The 20,519-nt window shown below is 31.0% G+C and overlaps 2 protein-coding genes across 2 annotated transcripts; one reads left to right on the plus strand and one right to left on the minus strand.

Moving 5' to 3' along the window:
- The first annotated feature begins 5,874 nt into the window (after positions 1-5,874).
- Positions 5,875-12,485, plus strand: LOC111705916 (apolipoprotein D). The gene is made up of 8 exons (XM_023478624.1): positions 5,875-5,939; positions 9,433-9,542; positions 9,745-9,832; positions 10,328-10,438; positions 10,547-10,561; positions 11,523-11,621; positions 12,090-12,136; positions 12,328-12,485. Exons 1-8 carry the CDS (start codon positions 5,918-5,920, stop codon positions 12,418-12,420), a joined length of 585 nt encoding a protein of 194 aa, XP_023334392.1. The 5' UTR covers positions 5,875-5,917; the 3' UTR covers positions 12,421-12,485.
- Positions 12,282-18,040, minus strand: LOC111705915 (uncharacterized). Its single transcript, XM_023478623.1, has 8 exons — positions 17,937-18,040; positions 16,626-16,696; positions 15,573-15,637; positions 15,068-15,101; positions 14,349-14,413; positions 13,669-13,698; positions 13,214-13,450; positions 12,282-12,672 (listed from the first exon to the last, which is right to left on the minus strand). Exons 1-8 carry the CDS (start codon positions 18,022-18,024, stop codon positions 12,471-12,473), a joined length of 792 nt encoding a protein of 263 aa, XP_023334391.1. The 5' UTR covers positions 18,025-18,040; the 3' UTR covers positions 12,282-12,470.
- Between the last annotated feature and the right edge of the window lie 2,479 nt (positions 18,041-20,519).

Below are 20,519 nucleotides of genomic sequence, written 5' to 3' on the forward strand. Positions count from 1 at the left end.
AACACAATATGGGTATTAATTCTCATTAAATCACTTGTTTTAAGCTTGTTTCTGGCATTCATAACACTCTCCGACCTTTACTATCTTTGCTACCCACCTTCTGAAGAAAATATTTAATTTTCAAATAGTTAAGCAGTGTTTTCTTGACTATTAAAAAAAACTTTGTATAAATATTAAATATCTTTCTAAAACATTTTTTCTACAGTCTAAAGGATAGAAGTAGCGCCAGGTCATTTTAAATACTCATCTGCGAATCCAGAGGCTTGGAGACCATTTAGCAGGGCTCATAGCATCCCTGCTGCAACCCCTCCTATAGTGTACTCGATTTTGTTTATTGTTGTACCGTGTTCTACTGTGTACTTTATACGTATGTACCCTGTTTACTTACACACCCTATGTACCAAATACATCCAAAATATTGTACATTTTGATTTGTTGACATGGGGAGTGAATAGTGAATTGCGAATTGAAAACCTGCAAAACAAACAAACTTTTAATATTTCAACTTTAGAATGTAAACACATCCTGCTTTGCCATTTTAGAATACACAAACATACATTTAAATATAAAGGGTGGCCTAAGAACACCATATGACACACACAATATGGTTGTTAAATTTTTCTATTCCTTTATAGCCCATATAGCATTTTTACAATAACATAGTTATAGAATTATTCAATTTCACTCAACTTATTTGTTTTTTAAACATACTTTTAATATTCGTTTATTTAGCGTTGATGACATTTTACACTTTTCAACACAAAAAATAGTTTTCCACATTGCATTAATTTGCGTAAAATAATTTATAAATTAATTTTCAATTTTATTTTTTATTTACGTAAAAATAGATAGTCTAAAAAATGCCATTTTTGTTATATTTGATTTCCAACCAAACCAACTCACCCAACATTACCCCTAGTCCTTAACCTCGAGCTTCACTTCTCTGCACACAAAGCTATTTGTCTTGATATTGTTTACCAACATGTCGTACTGCAACTAAGTAAACACAAGAACGATTTTAACGCTAAACTTCATTCCATGAAATATCAACACCTAAAAACTCTAATCCCTATATCTTTGCAACCTTTGATAATTCCTACCTTGATTAAATAACTATGTTTGAATTATCAAAATTCTATGAAAATAAGTTGCAAGGATAAACAAATTCAGAATGAGGCAAATAAGCAGTTCCTTTAAAGATTTGAAAAAAATATTTCCGTTTAAATTTCAAATAGATACACCGTAACCACAAGTCTCGAGATTTCCAAAATGTGGTCTACCATTTTGTCCCCTTCAAAATTGACGGAGATATTAGGAAATTTGTCCAGATTCCAGTATATTAAAATTCAACAAAATTGTTGAAATGTTTAATATCTCGTTTAATATCTCCGCCAATTTTAAAGATACAAAGAAGGAAGACCTCATTTTGGAAAGCTCATTACAAATTTGACATTCAATTTTTATATGCACTTTCTGTCGTTTAATTATCGGAAAATTAAAGACGATATTTAATTCGCCTCTAAATTCCCATGTTTAACAATTTCCTACTTTATTTTTTCAATTTTTTTCTTAAAATGTCATAAAAGAGTATCAGATTAATTCTTACTCTATAAATTCATTAAATCCCAGGAACCACTTTCAAAAATAGCAAAGCAAGTATTGTGTGTATTTTGTATGTTCATGCACTGGATATCTTGTATGTTATTATAGCATGTACATGTCAAATCATCTTTTTTTTCCTGAGAATTGATTTAAAGTTTAGAAAATTGTTTACCAATTTGGAGCTGACCGCGTATTTTCACTTTTGTACATTTATTGCAATTTCTTTTACTAAATGATTCTAGTTTAGACAAACCTACGTGACTATAAAACCACACTTTTGGTGTTCAGTTTATTTTTCAAATTATCGTAGATAAAAAATTACATTATCTGATTAAACAAAGAGAAATGGTAGGGCCCTACCTAATCTTTGTATGTAAACCATCTTTAAAAATACTATTAAGGTCAAATGAAAGGGGGTGTAGGCAATTTTTATATCAATTTCTCAAGACAAGGACATCAGATATCAACTTCTAAAATGTTTAAAATTCAGCCTATACCCCCTTTTATTTTACCTTAACGGTCCCTTTAAGAACCTTACTCTCTATTGCAGTGAACTACACCACTAAGCACTTCGACCATACCCTTAAAAAACCCCTCCCTTCATCCCTTTAGATGACCTCCATGCTTATTTAAAATATTTACAGTCGTCTTCCTATTCCACAGCTTAATGGGTCTTACTATCTTCTTTTTCTATTACATAATAAAGCCCTCCGCTCAATTATATACAGGGTAAGTCACCCTGTACACATAATGTATAAATATTTAGCTGGCAAATATATATATTTGACGAGACTGAATGGGCCGAAATTTTTCTCTTCAAAACTAATTTTTTAAATTCGATTTTTTTCAACGGGAAACGCCGGGCACTTCAGCTAGTCTATAATATTACATTGTAAAATATCAAAATTGAATAATGTGCATCATATCTCAGGGGGAATGAATGTATCATTTACCCTCGGGATTCAATTATAAACCCTTGGGTTTATCATTGAATCCCGAGGGGGTTTAAATTTCCATTGATTCTAATTTGTCTGAGAGTAAATGACATTCCTGGGAATTCAATGATAAACCCGAGGGCTTGCGGATTTTTTTTTGCCTTTGTAGATTTTCAATTTATCTTTCAATGAAAATATCCCGGCGGGATGAAATGAAAATTGTTGCATACCAAAAACCAGCTTTTTAAAAAGGAATGTTTAATTTACTCTTAGACAAATTTCCATTGATTCTAATTTGTCTGAGAGTAAATGACATTCCTTTTTAAAAAGCTGAAAGAGAACTTACTGATTTAAAATTGGAATTTGTGAATTTTTAAAAAAAAATTCGCGCATTTCTAAGATTTTTCAATGCAGTGTTTAATGAAAAATCCCGCCGGGATTCAATGAAAATTGTTGCATACCAAAAAACCAGCTTTTTATAAAGGAATGACATTTCTCTGTAGAAAATAACAAATTATTTTTATCATTTATATTATTTTTAAAAGAGGCGGGATTAAATGAAAATTGTTAAGTTGCATACCAAAAAAGCAGATTTTTATAAAGGAATGATTATTTGTTTTCTTTTTGATCCTAAAATTATAAGATCAAAAAATATTATTTTAAAAAGTTTTCTTAAGTTAAAAAAGCTTATCTAATTTATAAAATCTTTTCACGTTTTTTTTCTTTTTCTAAATTCCCCAAACTTCTTTAAAAATTTTCTTTCCCCGAAATTGACAAAGATCAGGGTCGAGAGATATATAACAATACAAAATTCGGAAAAAATAATCTATAATAAAAATTCTATTTTATATACACTAACGACGTACATGGTTAACCACAGTAAATAACATTTTAAGAAGAACGATTTTAGGGTTGATTAAACTTTTGGCAGTATGCACAGATTTATACCATTTCGTTGATGATGTAGAAATTTCTTTTTCAAGTGAATTATTGTTGAATTAAATTGTTGAATTGCTAAAACAGTTGAATTTACACACACACCCCCCCCACCACCACCAAGAAAGGCTCGTATAAATGGGACACAGGGGTATTTAAATACTTTAAGAACCCCCCCCCCCTTACCCCACCTCCCGATGGGAAGTATCAGAAAACAGACTAAACATACATTATCCAATTTCAAAGTACGCCATGAGATGAATAATTTGCTTTACTCCTTGAAAATCCTACTTCCTAGACCTGTCAAACCTTCAGTTTCTTTTTGCATGATTAGTACATACAACATAGGCCTATAGTCGCAGAGTATATATATTGATTCTGGTTACACAGCTCAGAGCATATAATTTTATTTACCCATGAAAACTTTAAAATGTCTAAAGCTGAAAAATTTAGCATTTTACGGAGCTGAAAACTTTTTAAGAGAAGGATTTCTAAAGCCCAGGATTTCAAAATTTATAAAGGCACTTTGAGCGCTCAAAGACGAATATTCTAAATTGCCTTTCTATGAAAGTTTTCTGAAAAGGAATAAGTTGTTGTGCTTATCCCGTTTATCCATATGTGTACGCCTAGGTTTTCAAGCCTTCTTTCAGGCAGTTTTCTCAAGTCATGCAATAATATGGGTTAGCACTATTAGGTGTGGGGTGGGTATACCTTAGAATAGGGAATGACACTTTGGACTTGAACAAGCATTATTTAAAATTAAATGCATTATTAAGTTTAAACCAGAGCTAAGATGTGTAGAAGAAGGAGAAGAAGAAGAAGAAGAAGAAGAAGAAGAAGAAGAAGAAGAAGAAGAAGAAGAAGAAGAAGAAGAAGAAGAAGAAGAAGAAGAAGAAGAAGAAGAAGAAGAAGAAGAAGAAGAAGAAGAAGAAGAACCTGTAAACCAATAAACCTGTAAACCAATAAACCTGTAAACCAATAAACCCGTAATCCATGAAACCTAAAAACCTGTAAACATGTAAACCTCTAAACTTGTAAACCACTAAACCTTTAAACCATTAAACCTATAAACCTGAAAACCTGTAGTCCAATAAAACTGAAAACCACTAAACCTGTTAACCAGTAAGCCTGTAAACCATTAAACCTATAAACCTCTAAACTTGTAAACCATTAAACCTGTAAACCACTAAACCTTTAAACCATTAAACCTATAAACCTGAAAACCTGTACTCCAATAAAACTAAAAACCACTAAACCTGTTAACCTGTAAGCCTGTAAACCATTAAACCTATAAACCTGTAAACCTGTAAACCAATAAACCTGTAAACCACTAAACCTGTAAACCACTAAACCCCTAAACCTCTGAACCTGTAAACCACTAAACCTGTAAACCTGTAAACCTCTAAACCTGTAAACCACTAGATCTGTAAACCATTAAACCTATAAACCACTAAACCTGCAAACCTGCAAACCTGTAAACCACTAAACCTGTAAACCATTAAACCTATAAACCACTAAACCTGTAAACCTGTAAACCTCTAAACGTGTAAACCACTAAACCTGTCAACCTATTAACCTGTAAACCATTAAGCCTGTAAAACATTAAACCTGTAAAACATTAAACCTGTAAACCATTAAACCTGTAAACCATTAAACCTGTAAACCATTAAACCTGTCAACCTGCAAATTTTTAACACATCTAGTTTTCATTGACATCCCTATATAATATCCTTAAATACAGGCCGGCATGAATAAAATGTAATACCATTTGTTTGCATTAACACTAATATAGGAGAAATGGTTGTGCATTGGAAAAACTGCCTCTTTAAAGTTTGACGCATTTTCCGCTACGATTGGAGGTTAAAACGCCCAATTGTTATCATACAGAGTGTCCCAATAATTATGGAAATTAAGTAAAGACTTCTTTATCGATGGGGCATTAAGCATGAGGACATGAACCTTCAATATTAGTGCTCCACACTTTTGAAGATGTTTGTGGAGATTCCTTTTGATTAGATATAAAATATAATTATTCAAATGTTTTTCCCCTCCGTCTATTTTGAAGTTACAATAAAGCACAATCACATTTGGAATAGCATGCAGAAGACGAACAATCTTTTTTCTTTTGATATGTTCTTTGTCTTTTTTTCAACTGTAGGCAATATATGGTGGCTTTATAGTGGTATCTTAATTCTCGTGTTTATAAAACATATTTAGTGCCAAACTGATCGTACATAATAATAATTAATAATTCTAAGCTTAAAAATATGCGTCATAAAAAATATCTGAATCTTTAATTGTCTGATTTAGCTTTTCAATATTTATCATTGTTTCCTAGCTTATCTTGCCCTTATATAAATCAATAAATTATACAAATAAACAAGTATAAAGACTAGAGGGGGATGTATTATCTTCAGTTCTAAACAAGTCAGGTCTGAAAGAATATGCTCATCATAGTCGCACTAAGTAAGATTGACATATTGAATTTAATTCCCCAGAAATTGTTCTCAAAATGGTGCCTTTTCAAATATAAGCTTCCTTGACAGTGGGGCCGAGACATTGATTAAATATATTATAGACTGAGCAGTGAGCAAGACGACCAAAACAATTACTTCCAATTTTTGCAAACTGCCTTTTCTGCGTAATTTCTAACCATCAAATATTTGTTCTGAGTCCGTATTTAATGAATTTTAGCCGCGTCTCAAATCTCCCAAAAACCGGTTTCAATTGAGCGCAGGCTTAAATCTTGAAAAATTGAATACAATTTTAAGTGAAACTAACCATATTTGAGCAGTAGCTTAAATTTAAACAGCGGCTTTAAATTCTTTAAATTCGGCCTTTGATCACTTTCTACAAAATAAAAAGAGAAAATATTACATACACATATAATTGGATCACTGTATAATACCGAAAACTAGTATGTAATATTCAACCGTCTGCAGGGTAAATCAGAATTCTGTATTAAACAATGGTGTAGGTTACTCCGTCTGCAGTGTATTTAATAAATTGTATCTGTTAGAATTCTGTAATAAACATGATCTAGTCTGATTCAGGCTGCTCCGTCTTGGTGTATTTATAATATATAATACCAGCAAGAATTCTGTATCAAACAATGATCCAAGCTGCTCCGTCTGCGGTGTTTTTAATAAATTGTATCAGTTTGATCTTTTGTATTAAACAATTATCTATTCTGCTCCGTCTACTGTGTTCTTAATAAATTATATCAGTTTAATCTTCTGTGTTAAACAATGATCTATTCTGCTCCGTCTGCTGTGTTTTTAATAAATGGTATCAGTTTCATCTTCTGTATTTAACAATGATCCATGCTGCTCTGTCTGCGGTGTTTTTAATAAATTGTATCAGTTTGATCTTCTGTATTGAACAATAATCTATTCTGCTCCGTCTGCGGTGTTTTTTAATAAATTGTATCAGTTTAATCTTCTGTATTAAACAATGAGCTATTCTGCTCCGTCTGCGGTGTTCTTAATAAATTGTATCAGTTTAATCTTCTGTATTAAACAATGATCTATTCTGCTCCGTCTGCGGTGTTTTTAATAAATGTAATCTGCTCCACTGTGAGGCTCAGATGATCGTTAGATTGGGGTTGAACAATTAAAGGTGTGGTTCGGATAAGATTTTGTTAACTTTATTGGTTCAGACATGAATTTACGGGGCTGGGCCTTTGCTCCGTCTGCGGTGTATTTTATGAATGGTAACAGATAGAATTCTGCATTCTCATGTTGTATAGTTCGGTGAGGGGGGAANTGAGGCTGGCATTGAGGTTGATAGTATCCTAGAGGAGACTGATATTGAGAATATTCTGCAGAACCTCCTGGATGATCTGACAAACCTTGAGAACTAGGAGGTGGATTAAATGGTAATTAAAATTTAAGAATTTTAAAACATGATTTTATCTATTGAAATTGGCAATATTATACGAAGAATTTTAAAAAATCGTCACACTGGGAAATCAATTTTTTTATACATTCTGACTTTCTTATATTGGATCTCTTTTTTAAATCTAATATGAGGGAAAAAATGTGTTCTGTGGTATCAACGACGATCGTCTTTATTTCGTTTTTATCTATCTAAACACCAATGATTCTTCGTTTTTAAAAAAAAATAGAAAAACGAAACAACATGTCGGTTTTGATGACAAAATTTCTCCCAAATAAATTTGGATTTTAGGCTTAATAGCATTTTGTCTAAATTTTTGTCTAAGTACCAGTAAGTAACATTTCGTATGAAGTAACATTTTGTATGAAGTAACATTTCGTATGAAGTAACATTTCGCATGAAGTAACATTTCATATGAAGTAACTTTTGGTCTAAAGTAACTTTCGGTCTAAAGTAACTTTTGGTCTAAAGGTACTTTTGGTCTAAAGTAAAATTTAGTTTAAAAAAATCAAAGGTCTGGACCAAGCGCTGCGGCCAGGATAGACTAGCGCTGCGGCCTCGTAAATGTTCAATAATGTGCTGTCTGTCACATTATTTTGGGTTAGGCTAGGTTAAGAAAATTTCTGGACCGAGCGCTGCGGCCTCTTAAATGTCGAACAATGTACTTTCTCTCACATTATTTTGGGTTGGTGGGGTTATGACTGCTTCTGGGCCAAGTGCTGCGGCTAGAACAGCCTATAAACACTTACAACATTTAAAGAAAAAGAAGTGTGAGATAATCAGCTAAAATCAACATTTATTATTTAAGAGGCCCCAGCGCTCGGCCCAGAAATTGTCTTCGCCGACCTATCCCAGCAAAATGTAACATTTTGTAACTATCAACATTTTGCACCCACTCCGAAAAATTTATTTAGTTATTTAGCTTTTTAAGAAATTTATTTAGTTAATTAGCTTTTTCATAAATTTATTTAGTTAATTAGCTTTTTAAGAAATTTATTTAATTAATTAGCTTTTTAAGAAATTTATTTATAGCTTTTTAAGAAATTTATTTAATTAATTAGCTTTTTAAGAAATTTATTTAGTTAATTAGCTTTTTAAGAAATTTATTTAATTAATTAGCTTTTGAAATGTGATTCAGTCAAGCTTTTTTTCGTTCACTTACTTTTGCTAATATTGTTCATAAATAAGGTGTATTATCATTTGTTTAACTAATCATTTGTCCTAAGAAATCAATTTAAAACAAATAAAATAAAGCTTTCACTGTTATTAAATACAAAAATCTTCCAAAAAAATAAGACCCAACCCAAAGGGTGAAGTACTGACAGGAAATACTGACAGAGATTGGGTTTAGACCAAAATATTTAATTCATTTAATGATATAAGAATTATAAAAATTAATTACAAAAATATTGTTAAAAAAATTATTTAATGGCTTTAATCATTCTCAACTGTTGTTATTAATTCTTTAATGATTTTTTTACAAAGAATGATTTTATATTGCTGATTTTTAAATAATGAAATGTCATTCTAATAAATCAAACAACTTTGTTATCTTTGTCTTCTAATGAAATTTTCTGGGTTTATTGACTTTCTTCATACATAGGAATTGTGTCACGTGAAATTAAGTTTTAATCTTAATTTTGTCACAAAAATATTTTACTTTTAAAATAAACTACGTAAGCGTATAAGGTAGATTAATCCCACTAGAACAGGATTATTAATGTTGGCGTACAATCCTGGTTTGCTGTCATATATTCTGTATGTATACTGCACAGTTCACTCTATATATAGCAACCTGAAGATGGTTTGATACTTTTAACAAGAGCTTGCAGCGAATGAATTTAATGGCTGATTTAATAAATTTTAGAGATGTCTCTGAACTACCCACTGCTGGTTCAAATCCTGAATCGCTGATTCAAAGTTAAATATTTATGAGAATTCATATCGGTGATTCAGGATTTAAGCCAGCTATAGGTATTTCACCGACCTCTCTAACTCAATAATAGGTATTTTAAAAATATAAGGAACATGAGATTTACTTTCCCTTATGCTTGTTTTCTAGGTGGTTTATTTTGCGTGGCCTCTGCAGGGCCCATGCAGTCCTTCCTTGGAGGTATAAGAGCACAGTGCCCTCCTAAACCTCCTACAGTTTCTACACTTGATGCCGCAGCGGTAAGAGATATGTTCCACGTGTTCTAAAAACTGATTTGCGGCATTCCGGGTTTCTTTGCGCTTTAAAAAAAATTTAATGATTTCCGGACTAACTACGTTCAAGATTAAATCAAATAATTTTAACCTGACTGTTTTATTTTTCATTAATATGAAGATTTAGGAATTCTTATTTATCTAAACTGAAATACGTATGTTTCCTCAGTATTTGGGCAAATGGTATGAACAGAAAAGAATTCCAGCAAGCTTCCAGCTAAACACAAGATGCGTCAGAGCAGAATATGGATTAAATGGTAATTAAAATTTAAGAATTTTAAAACATGATTTTATCTATTGAAATTGGCAATATTAACAAAGCATTCGTGAAAATTATTCGATTTTTGATTAACAGTTTTTTTTTGTTGATCATAGATCCTTTAACAATTAAGTAAATATAATATGTGTTGTATGAACGTATTAATATTTTTTTTTTAAACTAAAAACAATGCAAAAAAGTCTCAAATAATATAAATAGAAAAGAAGTTTTCACTTGCACATAAATTCTATATTAAGATTTCATTTACTTACTAAAACCATCATGATTCTCTGAATAATTTATATCCTAGAAATTGTTAATCAACACCCTATGCACCGATTCTTTTTTAACAATTAGAAATATGTAAGTAATATGATCTGTCCTTTTCGAAAATTTTAATGATTTAATGAGTAATGCAATTAAAAGACACTATCTTTATTATTATAAGCTGGTTAGAGAGGTTTAAAAGAACATTGAATAGTCATACTTTTAGATGAAGGAGTTATCACAGTTCATAATACTGCCACCAAACAAGACGGGTCCTTTGACGAGATCTTTGGAACTGCAACAGTTCCAGATCCAAACCATCCTGGGGAACTCAAGGGTGTGTGTCCAAACCACGTAATTAAATATTTTTTTTTGCAATTTCCGTCAATTATTATTTTACTCTTGTTATGTTGATAAACGTGTTATTGTACACACACTGTTCCAGTTCACTTCCCAGAAAGTAAGTATAAATTCTAATTATTTACAACTTCTATACAGGGAAGTTAAGGGAATTTTACGAAACCAAGGGTTCCCGAAATCAATTTTTCCTTGGCAACATTGGACGAGGGAACCTGTGGTTAAGTAAAGTTTTAATTTCTCGAATAGGTAGTGTTACAAAATTGTATCGTCTTTTTGAGATGAAAATAGAATTGTTTTTTTATAAATACATAGCAGAGTGGTTTGTTATATTACTTAATTGTCCCCAGGGATGACGTCCCTCTCTTGGGGGAATCATGTGTCGGTAATCAATTGGTCAAAAGGCGGTATAAAACAAAATTTGAGATGTTCACAAAGCTCTTATTAATTTTTTTTTTATGACAGAAAGTTTTATAATTTTGATATTTTGACAGATGTTAACTATACTTGATAATAATTTTGCTAAAGTTACCATTGTTGCAGTAGCAAACTTTAAAAGATTAAAGAAAACTGCAGATCAAACAAACTTCGGCAGCAAAAACGAAATTCTTAATTTTATTTTTTATTTAAAAGTCACAAAAAATGTAAGATATTTTTTATTGTTTTAGGTCCATAGATAAATAAATAAACATAGATAGCTTATGTACGCAAAATCACCAAGAATTGTACAGTCTGCGAACTCTGACTTCTAGGGGTCAAAGTGTTTTAATGGATTTCATAATAGAGTGTAGAATAACTCCGGGAATGTAACTATTTGAACAACAATATTTAACTAAGCAATTTATCATATTGACGAGAACTGAAGAAGGACATGAGAAGGACTAAACTAACTTAAATTTCTCTCTACAGAACTCATGTACACCACAAGTACTCAATGACATAAGAACAGCAAATGTTCACAACCGACCTAGTTAATCTATATATTAGGAATATCTTTAAAAATCTCTGTACATTTATATCTTTCAAGATGAAATTATGCGCAATCTATCTTTATCTATGTTTAGGTCCTGTTGATGGTGACTATTGGATCCTAGATACTGATTATGAGAACTACAGTATTGTTTACTCCTGTGTTGATTATATCTTTGGTCTCATCCACTTCGGTTTGTATATATCTATTTTGTAATCTCTGTAGTTTTGTCTGTTTGTTTGTCTGATCATAACTCAGGAACCCCTGGGCCAATTGGCCTCAAATTTTGATTGGGGAACTCCAGAGAACCACGGGAATGTTCTCAGCTTTGTTTTGTGATTCTGAGTTATAGGACAAAAATTTTATATTTTAATTTAATTTACGACCAAGCGCAGGTATATGGTAGAAGTAACTATCAGCTCAATGCTTTTTCTGGAATTTCTGGCTATAAAAATCAACCCAATCAGCTGAGACTTTTTAAACCAGGCCATAAGAACATCTCTGTAGTTCTAGTAAGTTCCCAAATACAAATTTGAGGCAAATCGGTCGACGGGTTCATGAGTTATGATCGAAAATCCAAACAAACAGACAGATTACTTCTTAATGATATAATTTTATTCAAAATATTTGAAAATAAAAAAGTTAAAACTATTTGTTTCAGAATTCGCCTGGATCCTAGCAAGAGATACCAACATGGATCCTGCTTTGGTAAGAATTTGCTTTGGTAACTTAACAAATCATTTTACAAAATTGATATTTCCAATCTGTTCTGAAAATGATTATTGCCAATCTATCTGAAAATTATTATTGCCAATCTATCCTGAAAATTAGTATTGCTAATCTGTTCTGAAAATGACTATTGCCTTTAAAATTTATTAAATATTCAACTCTATTACTAGATCCAAAAAGGAGTTGATCTTCTGGAGAGCTATGGCATTGATATCTCTCTACTAGAAGATACTGTTCAAACTGAAGACTGTTTCTATGGTTAAATTTGGATCTGTAATATTAAACAATATGACATTTATTAAATGAATAAACATTACACATAAACTGATGTTCGTTCTTTCTTTCGTAACTCTGCATAAGTAAGAGTACGGTTAGCTTCTTGGTTCTCGCCGGAAACAGCTGACAGGGTTTGGTCTGGTAGCGTGTAGTGTGGGGATGGGTAGTGATAAGTTTGATTGTTAGATAATTCCGGGGTTTGGATATTTTGAAGAAAACTGCCCTCCACAGAGCCTCCACTAAAAAACGCTTTTATAAGATTAAAAGAGACTGTAAGCGTAATTCAAAGTGACCATTCATCCATAGAGGGCAATGCCGATTTACATCAGTACCCTTAAAAACTTTTACTGGTAATCAAAAACAAAAATCTTCGTGTGTAGATCTCTTGAAAAGTGCTTAAATTGCAAAAAAAACCAGGTGTAAGCTGTGTCCGGTGTGAACTCAACACAGCTGATTCTTTACTTGTGTTCCTTAAAACTACAGAGTATTTTACTTTAAACATATATCTCGAAAATTGGAAAGAAAGTAATGTTTTCTGTCCCTTCTAGAATGTGAAAATTAATATTTTTTAATATATTATAATACAACTTAAAAACAAAGTTTTTAACAGTTAAAAGTATTTTAGTACATTATAACGTAAAGTCCGACAACCTTGATCAGTCAAAGGTTTTGAGAGCATGTTGTTTATCAGACATGCCAGTCTAATATAATTAAAAATTATGCCTAGAGTCAATTAAAATTTATTTTATTATTGTAAAATACTTTTTTTTAATGTTTGACCTGCTAGAGGGTTGGTATTGAGGCTGGCATTGAGGTTGATAGTATCCTAGAGGAGACTGATATTGAGAATATTCTGCAGAACCTCCTGGATGATCTGACAAACCTTGAGAACTAGGAGGAGTAAACTCCTGGTTCCTGGAAAATCCGCCAGGGGAAACAGATTCTGAATCAGCTGATGAGGATTGAATGTATCCCATGGGTATATGGTTACTTGCTGAGCTGGTCTTCTTGCCACTTCTAAATAAACAATAATATCTCAAATTCAAATGATACGTACTTATATTGATACATATTTATATTGTTCAGCCCTAAATTGGGATTTTTGGAACTGGCAACTAAATTTGCTTTTAGAAAATTCTTTTGGCGTTAAAGCTCGGAAATATATTCCAATATGATATGACTATTAAAAGCTTTGAAACAATTTTTTGAACAAAAAAAGGACAATCCTTCGTTACCTATATTCTTGAGCCCCAACACTGTCTTTCCTGAAATATTTATGTTAAAGAAAGTTATAGTTTAAAACCAGGACAACAATGACGGATAAATGAGGGATACATGATATTTAGATGCTTAACTACGTGGGTAGGTTGGAACTTTTGGGATCAGTAAAATCTATGGTTTCCCAGGGAGGTTTCTGGTTTAGACAATAAAATGTTAAAAGAATTAGCAGCAAAATTAGAATCCCTTTGCTTTAAGTTCAAAACAAGTGAAAATTGCAAATTATAATTTTTAACTCCGTTAGATCTAAGTGAAATTATTATCAGGTTTTAAAGATAAAAGTGATTTAAGGTTTGTAGCAAGGGATCAGTTCACATTAATGAAAATAAAAAATGTATTGAATACTTGCTGCGAACCAATATTTTCATGCTCTCACACAAAAAGCAGACAGTATATTGCCAATTACCCCTTTTAAGATTAAGCTATATATATATATATATAAGCGCGTTGAAATTTTACAATATAGTTGCCTAGGGCTACAAAAAAGCATCAGTGATGAACAATTTTCAGAGATGTCTATAGATCTCAATGAGACGTCAAATTGCCAAACTGTGCTTTAACTTCTAATCTCATCAAATCCAAAATCTTAAGAAATCAAAAAACAAGTTTAATAATTTCAGAAAAATATTTGTTTTACCTCTTCGTCCAACCACAGCCCCCATGAACTCTTTTAGACTTCCTTCTCTCTTTTCTCTCTTTAACCTTTACAATACAGATTTAAACAAACTTTCAAATAGAAATACTTTTAGTCCGGCACCAATGTTGATTTTTAATACACTGAAGTGTGGGATTGAAAGTAAAGTTTAGCTCAACAGGCGACAGAATTCAGTCAAAATAATCCGATTAAGAGGAACTTCCAGAAAATAATGTTGGTCAAGAATAATCCCGGATAATCGTTTCTTCGATGAACTCCTTGGGAACAGTAAAATGCGTAGTTGCAATTAAGAATATATTTCAAACCTACAGAATACAATTTAAAAACTGTATTCGATAAAAATTCTTTCAACTTTTCCATATTTTTATTCTTAGCTAAAATATATAAGGGAAAACCAAAAACGATTATTTACAATCCATTTTTTTTAGTTTTTTTTTCGTTTTGAATGTTTCTTCTTTCAAGATCAACATTTATCATTTTAGAATTCAAGCAATGTTTAGGATAAAATTGTGAAATGTAATTTGGTAAAAGTGAAAAAAAAACTTAAAGAATTTCAAAAACCAACCAAGTTGTATTGATACAAAAATCAATTTTTCAAAAATTTCAAATTCCTAACTTTTTTTTCGAAATTTTGAGCAAAATATTTTGTAATTTCGAATATCATATTCTTCATTTTAAAATGAATAACTTTGTAAAATTACCTTATCACCCTCTTTGCAGCGTACATAAATCATTCTAATATTTAAAAAATTGTTCAATATAAAAAACAAAGAAGGAGATTTTAACGCCCGCAAGAAACTCTTGAATTACCGAAAAAAGTTAAATTACGACTTTTAGTTCTATCTTAAATTGTAGTCATCAAATGACATATTTTTTAAAAATTATCAATATGGTGTTTAATATTATCAATATGGTGTACTGTCTGTACTCTGTAGTATTTAATATTATCAATATGGTGTCCTGTCTATTGTATTTAATATTATTAATATGGTGGCCNTTTCATAAACTCAAATATTGAAATTCCTATTTCTTTGTAACCTAATGGTGTTAACGTTGACATTTAAAACTTTTATTCAACATAGTTAAAAGTTTGAAATTGGGTTACAAAGATATAGGAAATCCAGAGTTTGTGGGTAAATCCTTTTAGCCCCAACTTTCAAATTTTTTCAGAAAAAAATGTAATTTTCATTTTTATTTTCTAAATTCCTTGTAACTGTAAGAAGAATGATGACTAAAACTATTGCTAGAACCAGCCAACCCCACCAAGGGACCTGAAATAAAATATTATTTGAAAAGTAATATTTGTATAAATGAAAATATTTGGTCATAAACTAGATATTCCTTGAACGAAAAAGAAAGAAAATAATGAAATAAATCAAGTAAAAATCTGCTGATAAAAAAATTCTTGTGATATATGTTTGCTAGATACAGTTAACCCACAAAGAATGACTTCAGAGACGACTGTACGGAATGTAGACTGTCTGTTTCCTCATATCCATTATATTTGCATCTGTAAACTTTTTTCTTTTGTGGGCAAATCATAAAATATTCCATTGTTCAAGACAAACAACGTAATTTAACCTTGGGATCGTCATAGTTTTTGAGTTTCAGGTCGTCTTTACATAGTATTTGAGTTTCAGATCGTCTTTAATATTATTAGATTTTCAGATCGTCTTTACATAGTATTTGAGTTTCAGATCGACTTTACATAGTATTTGAGTTTCAGATCGTCTTTACATAGTATTTGAGTTTCAGATCGTCTTTACATAGTATTTGAGTTTCGGATCGTCTTTACAGTTCCATTCTTTCTGGGTGACTCTTCAGTACAGGGTGAGCCAATAAACATGGGAATTCAGTGACGAATTCGATATCGTCTTTTTAAATGATTCTTTGATTTAGTATAGTGCTACTGAGAAAGCTGTAATCCGTAAGAATTTCGTCTGCTATGTTTACAATTTGTTTGTTAATGTTTTGACTGCATACGGCTGTACTTAGTAAAACAAGAAAAATAAAGTTTACAAACAGAGTAACTTGTCCGTCTTCACTGTTCATCTTGCGGATACATTAGACACATCTTTACAGCCATTTACCGTTTTCATAAAATAAACTCTAGCAGACATGATAATACTATGGCGTTTGAAATCAGCTATTACAATGCTAATTTATAACAAAAACGATATCGAACTCGTCACTAAATTCCCATGTTTATCGGGACACCCTGTATTAAAAGAATGATAAATATGGATTGTGGACGACGACCTTATTCTTATTCTCCAAACATAGTTCTTTCTCTTCAACAGGGACATATTCACACTCATCGTATCCGCTACCTCGAAATACATCAATAAATAATTGAATAACATTTTAAAAATCTACAGCGATAACCAGAAAACTTTGAAATAGGAAAACAACTTTTAGAATCAAGAACTTTAAAAAGTCCAATAAGTCTGAGATACAGAAATAGTGCAATGTAAACAAAATCAATTTACTAAATCAAAGATTTAATAAGTGTCAAGTAGAACTATTTGTTTTGTAACAACATGAAGAACGATCGAAAAAAAAAGATAGTTTTTCGTTTTTTGTGAGCCATCGATTTTAGAAAAAAAACTGTGGGGTTTTAAACATTTAAGAAACGCAATAAGTCTGAGATACAGAAATAGTGCAATGTAAACAAAATCAATTTACTAAATCAAAGATTTAATAAGTGTCAAGTAGAACTATTTGCTTTGTAACAACATGAAGAACGATCGAAAAAAAACGATAGTTTTTCGTTTTTTGTGAGCCATCGATTTTAGAAAAAAAACTGTGGGGTTTTAAACATTTAAGAAACGAAAAAAGAAACAATTAAACGATCGCTTTCTTGAAAAATTCTTGAAATTTAATTTTTTTAAATGTTTTTTTATCGAGGGAAATTAACGTAATTAATGTTTTATGATCTGGAGTTTTTCGGCATTCAGCTTAATTTTTTTACAGTAAGAAAAATTTAAGAATGTCGTCTGACATGATTCTTTATAGAGAGAAATGACCTTAATGTTTTATGACCCTAGACACCGAATACAAAATGTTATAAAACTAGTTGAGAGCTGTTCCAATACCTCACAATAGAAACACTAGTACATCAGTTCAAATACTCCTTCTGAAGATACAGGGTGTCCCACGAAACTTGACAGCTGGTGAATAGTTTTGAATGTTTTATTCCATATACTGTATGCAAATATTAAAGACTTTTTGCGGATTATTTAGTTTTAAAAACGTTTTACTGATATATATTTTATTTTGAAATCAATATCACTATAATGTGACTGCCATGAAATATATTTTATTATTCTTCTTGGTATCAAACAACTTAACAAAGTATGGAAAAAGACATTTTAAACTATTCACCAACTGTCATGTTTTGTGGGACACCCTGTATCAATCGTCTAAAGTTCTAATTCTCTTTTAATTTGCATTTCATTGGATTCACCCTTTCGTCAATTAACATTTTAATTAATTTTTAAATCTTTCTTTATTTCCCATTTTTAATGGAACACCATGCATGTGAACAAAAGAAAACTTTATGTTTCTCACCAGCAAATATTTTTCCATCGTAAGCTATTATTTTTCCTAGACTACTTTCCACAAAGCTGGAGACCAATAGGATAATAAAAACAACCATGATTCAAATTTACATTTTTTCTGAAAATTTCATGTGATAAAACTTTCAAAATAAAATCTTTTGTTTTTTAGTTTTATTTTTAAAAAACATACTTTTTTGGGTAACTTTCTAGTCTTCTTTCAATATTTCCTTTCTTAGTTCCATTTAATTTTTCCTTTATATTTTCTTTTCAGAATTTCCTTTTCAGCTTATTTTCAATATTTTCTCTCTAGTATCTGTTCAATAATCCATTTCTTAGTCCCTCTCCAATTTTTTTGTTTCTTTCAAAATTTCTCTTTAGATTACTTTTAAAATGTCCTTTCTAATTTACTTTTAATATTGCCTTTTTAGTTTCCTTTCAATATTTTCAATTCCAGTTTACTTTTAATATTGCCTTTCTAGTTTCCTTTCAATATTTCCTTTCCAGTTTACTTTTAATATTGCCTTTCTAGTTTCCTTTCAATATTTCCTTTTCCAGTTTACTTTTAATATTTACTTTCTAGTTTCCTTTTAGTATTTCCTTTCTAGTTCTTTACAATATTTACTTTCTAGTTTCCTTTCAATATTTCCTTTCTAGTTTAATTTTAATATTGCCTTTCTAGTTTCCTTTTAATATTTACTTTCTAGTCTCCTTTCAATATTTCCTTTCTAGTTTACTTTTAATATTGCCTTTCTAGTTTCCTTTTAATATTTCCTTTCTAGTTTCTTTTCAATATATCTTTTCTAGTTTTTTTTTGATATTTCCTTTCTAGTCTTCTTTCAATATTTCCTTTCTAGTTCCTTACAATATTTCCTTTCCAATTCCTTCCAAGCATTGATACTTTTTTATTACTGAGTTCTTTGCTTCTTCAAAACTCTTAGTTCACTTAGAATCTAGTGATCCCGACTCACAGATAAATCTTCACTTGCAATTTCTATTTTTTGTTGTTTTACTCTTGTTGTATCTGTATATTGTAAAGTGTACGGCAGTAACTAAACTATCTCTTGTTGTATCTGTATATTGTAAAGTGTACGGCAGTAACTAAACTATCACTTGTTGTATCTGTATATTGTAAAGTGTACGGCAGTAGCTAAACTATCTCTTGTTGTATCTGTATATTGTAAAGTGTTCAGCAGTAACTAAACTATCTGTTTTCTCTTGTTGTATCTGTATATTGTAAAGTGTACGGCAGTAGCTAAACTATCTCTTGATGTATCTGTATATTGTAAAGTGTACGGCAGTAACTAAACTATCTGTGAAAGTCTAGGTGCAGTGTTTTCATTTTAAATGGCTGGCTGCCAAAACTGTTTATTATTAGTCAATATATAGTAAAAGGAAAATGTAGATTGTAGAAACCCGGCAAAAGCTATTGAAGAAAGAAAAGAGAAGAGCGCACAAAGGGAATGGATAAGAATAAATACAAAAATATTTCTAAGAAATGATAAAAGATGTTTAAAAGAGTAAGAAAAAAATAGAACCCAACCCACTCACCTACTTAGTACTTACTAAAGCCGCTCCCCCTCTCTCACTCCATCCCTACCTATGATATATATATATATATATCTGTAAGCCATGATATTGTGTTATCTCTCCTGAAGTTAGATGTGTTTACAAACTATACTTATTTATATATTCAACGTGTTCCGCATTAGAGCTAAAATTTTAACTTCTTTACGCTCGAGAGTTAAGTTAAGCCCGGTTCTTCACTTGGGTCTAACATTAGACACAATGTCTTCTGAGCTGAGGTCTAACATCAGACACAATGTCTTCTGAGGTCTAACATCAGACACAATGTCTTCTGAGGTCTAACATCAGACACAATGTCTTCTGAGGTCTAACATCAGACACAGTGTCTTCTGAGGTCTAACGTTAGACACAATGTCTTCTGAGGTCTAACATCAGACACAATGTCTTCTGAGGTCTAACGTTAGACACAATGTCTTCTGAGCTCTAATGTTAGACCCAATGTCTTCTGAGGTCTAACATCAGACCCAATGTCTTCTGATTGGTTAAACAGAATAAAGGTTGGGCCAATGATAAACGGGCATCCAATTGTAAATTTGTAAAGAAAGGAAATTTTATCAAAAATTCTTAGGATAAAAAACTCTTGAGCATTATTATGAACGAACCCTTTAACGTGATTTTAAGTGATTAATAGTTTGTAAGAATCAAAATGTATGATCCAATCTTTTCATGAAGACATTTGAACGGAAAATGTTAAAAATAGAAATGTTTACCTATAAATGACATATGAGACAAATATTGTTTTAAACAAGAATTTTTCATTTTATTTTATTCTGAGCTAAACATTTTAGAATTGTGGATATTGAGATTGTTCTCTTCTTTTATGAATCTCAATATTAATTAAATCTATAGTTTGGTCCCACAAAAGGGTTTGTATTCGGAAAAGTGTATCAGAAGCCGGGAAATTTGAAATTGTGTGCCCCATTTTATGAGAAAGTTCTTATTTTTACTTGTAGATGAAGGAGATGAAAATGTTGGGATATATTCTCGTCTTTTGGGTTTACAGTACGGT

The sequence above is a fragment of the Eurytemora carolleeae genome, unplaced genomic scaffold (assembly GCF_000591075.1).
Source record: "Eurytemora carolleeae unplaced genomic scaffold, Eaff_2.0 scaffold649, whole genome shotgun sequence".
In the NCBI taxonomy this organism is placed as follows: Eukaryota; Metazoa; Arthropoda; class Copepoda; order Calanoida; family Temoridae; genus Eurytemora; species Eurytemora carolleeae.

Bases quoted from the DNA above. Each gene is read 5' to 3' on its own strand.
- LOC111705916 (XM_023478624.1), top strand. From the start codon at position 5,918: ATGCTCATCATAGTCGCACTAA. The intron at 9,543-9,744 runs GTAAGAGATATG...ATGTTTCCTCAG, and splicing joins CTACACTTGATGCCGCAGCG to TATTTGGGCAAATGGTATGA. The intron at 12,137-12,327 runs GTAAGAATTTGC...CTCTATTACTAG, and splicing joins CCAACATGGATCCTGCTTTG to ATCCAAAAAGGAGTTGATCT.
- LOC111705915 (XM_023478623.1), bottom strand. From the start codon at position 18,024: ATGGTTGTTTTTATTATCCTATTGGTCTCCAGCTTTGTGGAAAGTAGT. The intron at 14,414-15,067 runs GTAATTTTACAA...TGTATTGTAAAG, and splicing joins GCTGCAAAGAGGGTGATAAG to GTTAAAGAGAGAAAAGAGAG. The intron at 13,699-14,348 runs GTAAAACAAATA...TAAATATTTCAG, and splicing joins GGCTGTGGTTGGACGAAGAG to GAAAGACAGTGTTGGGGCTC.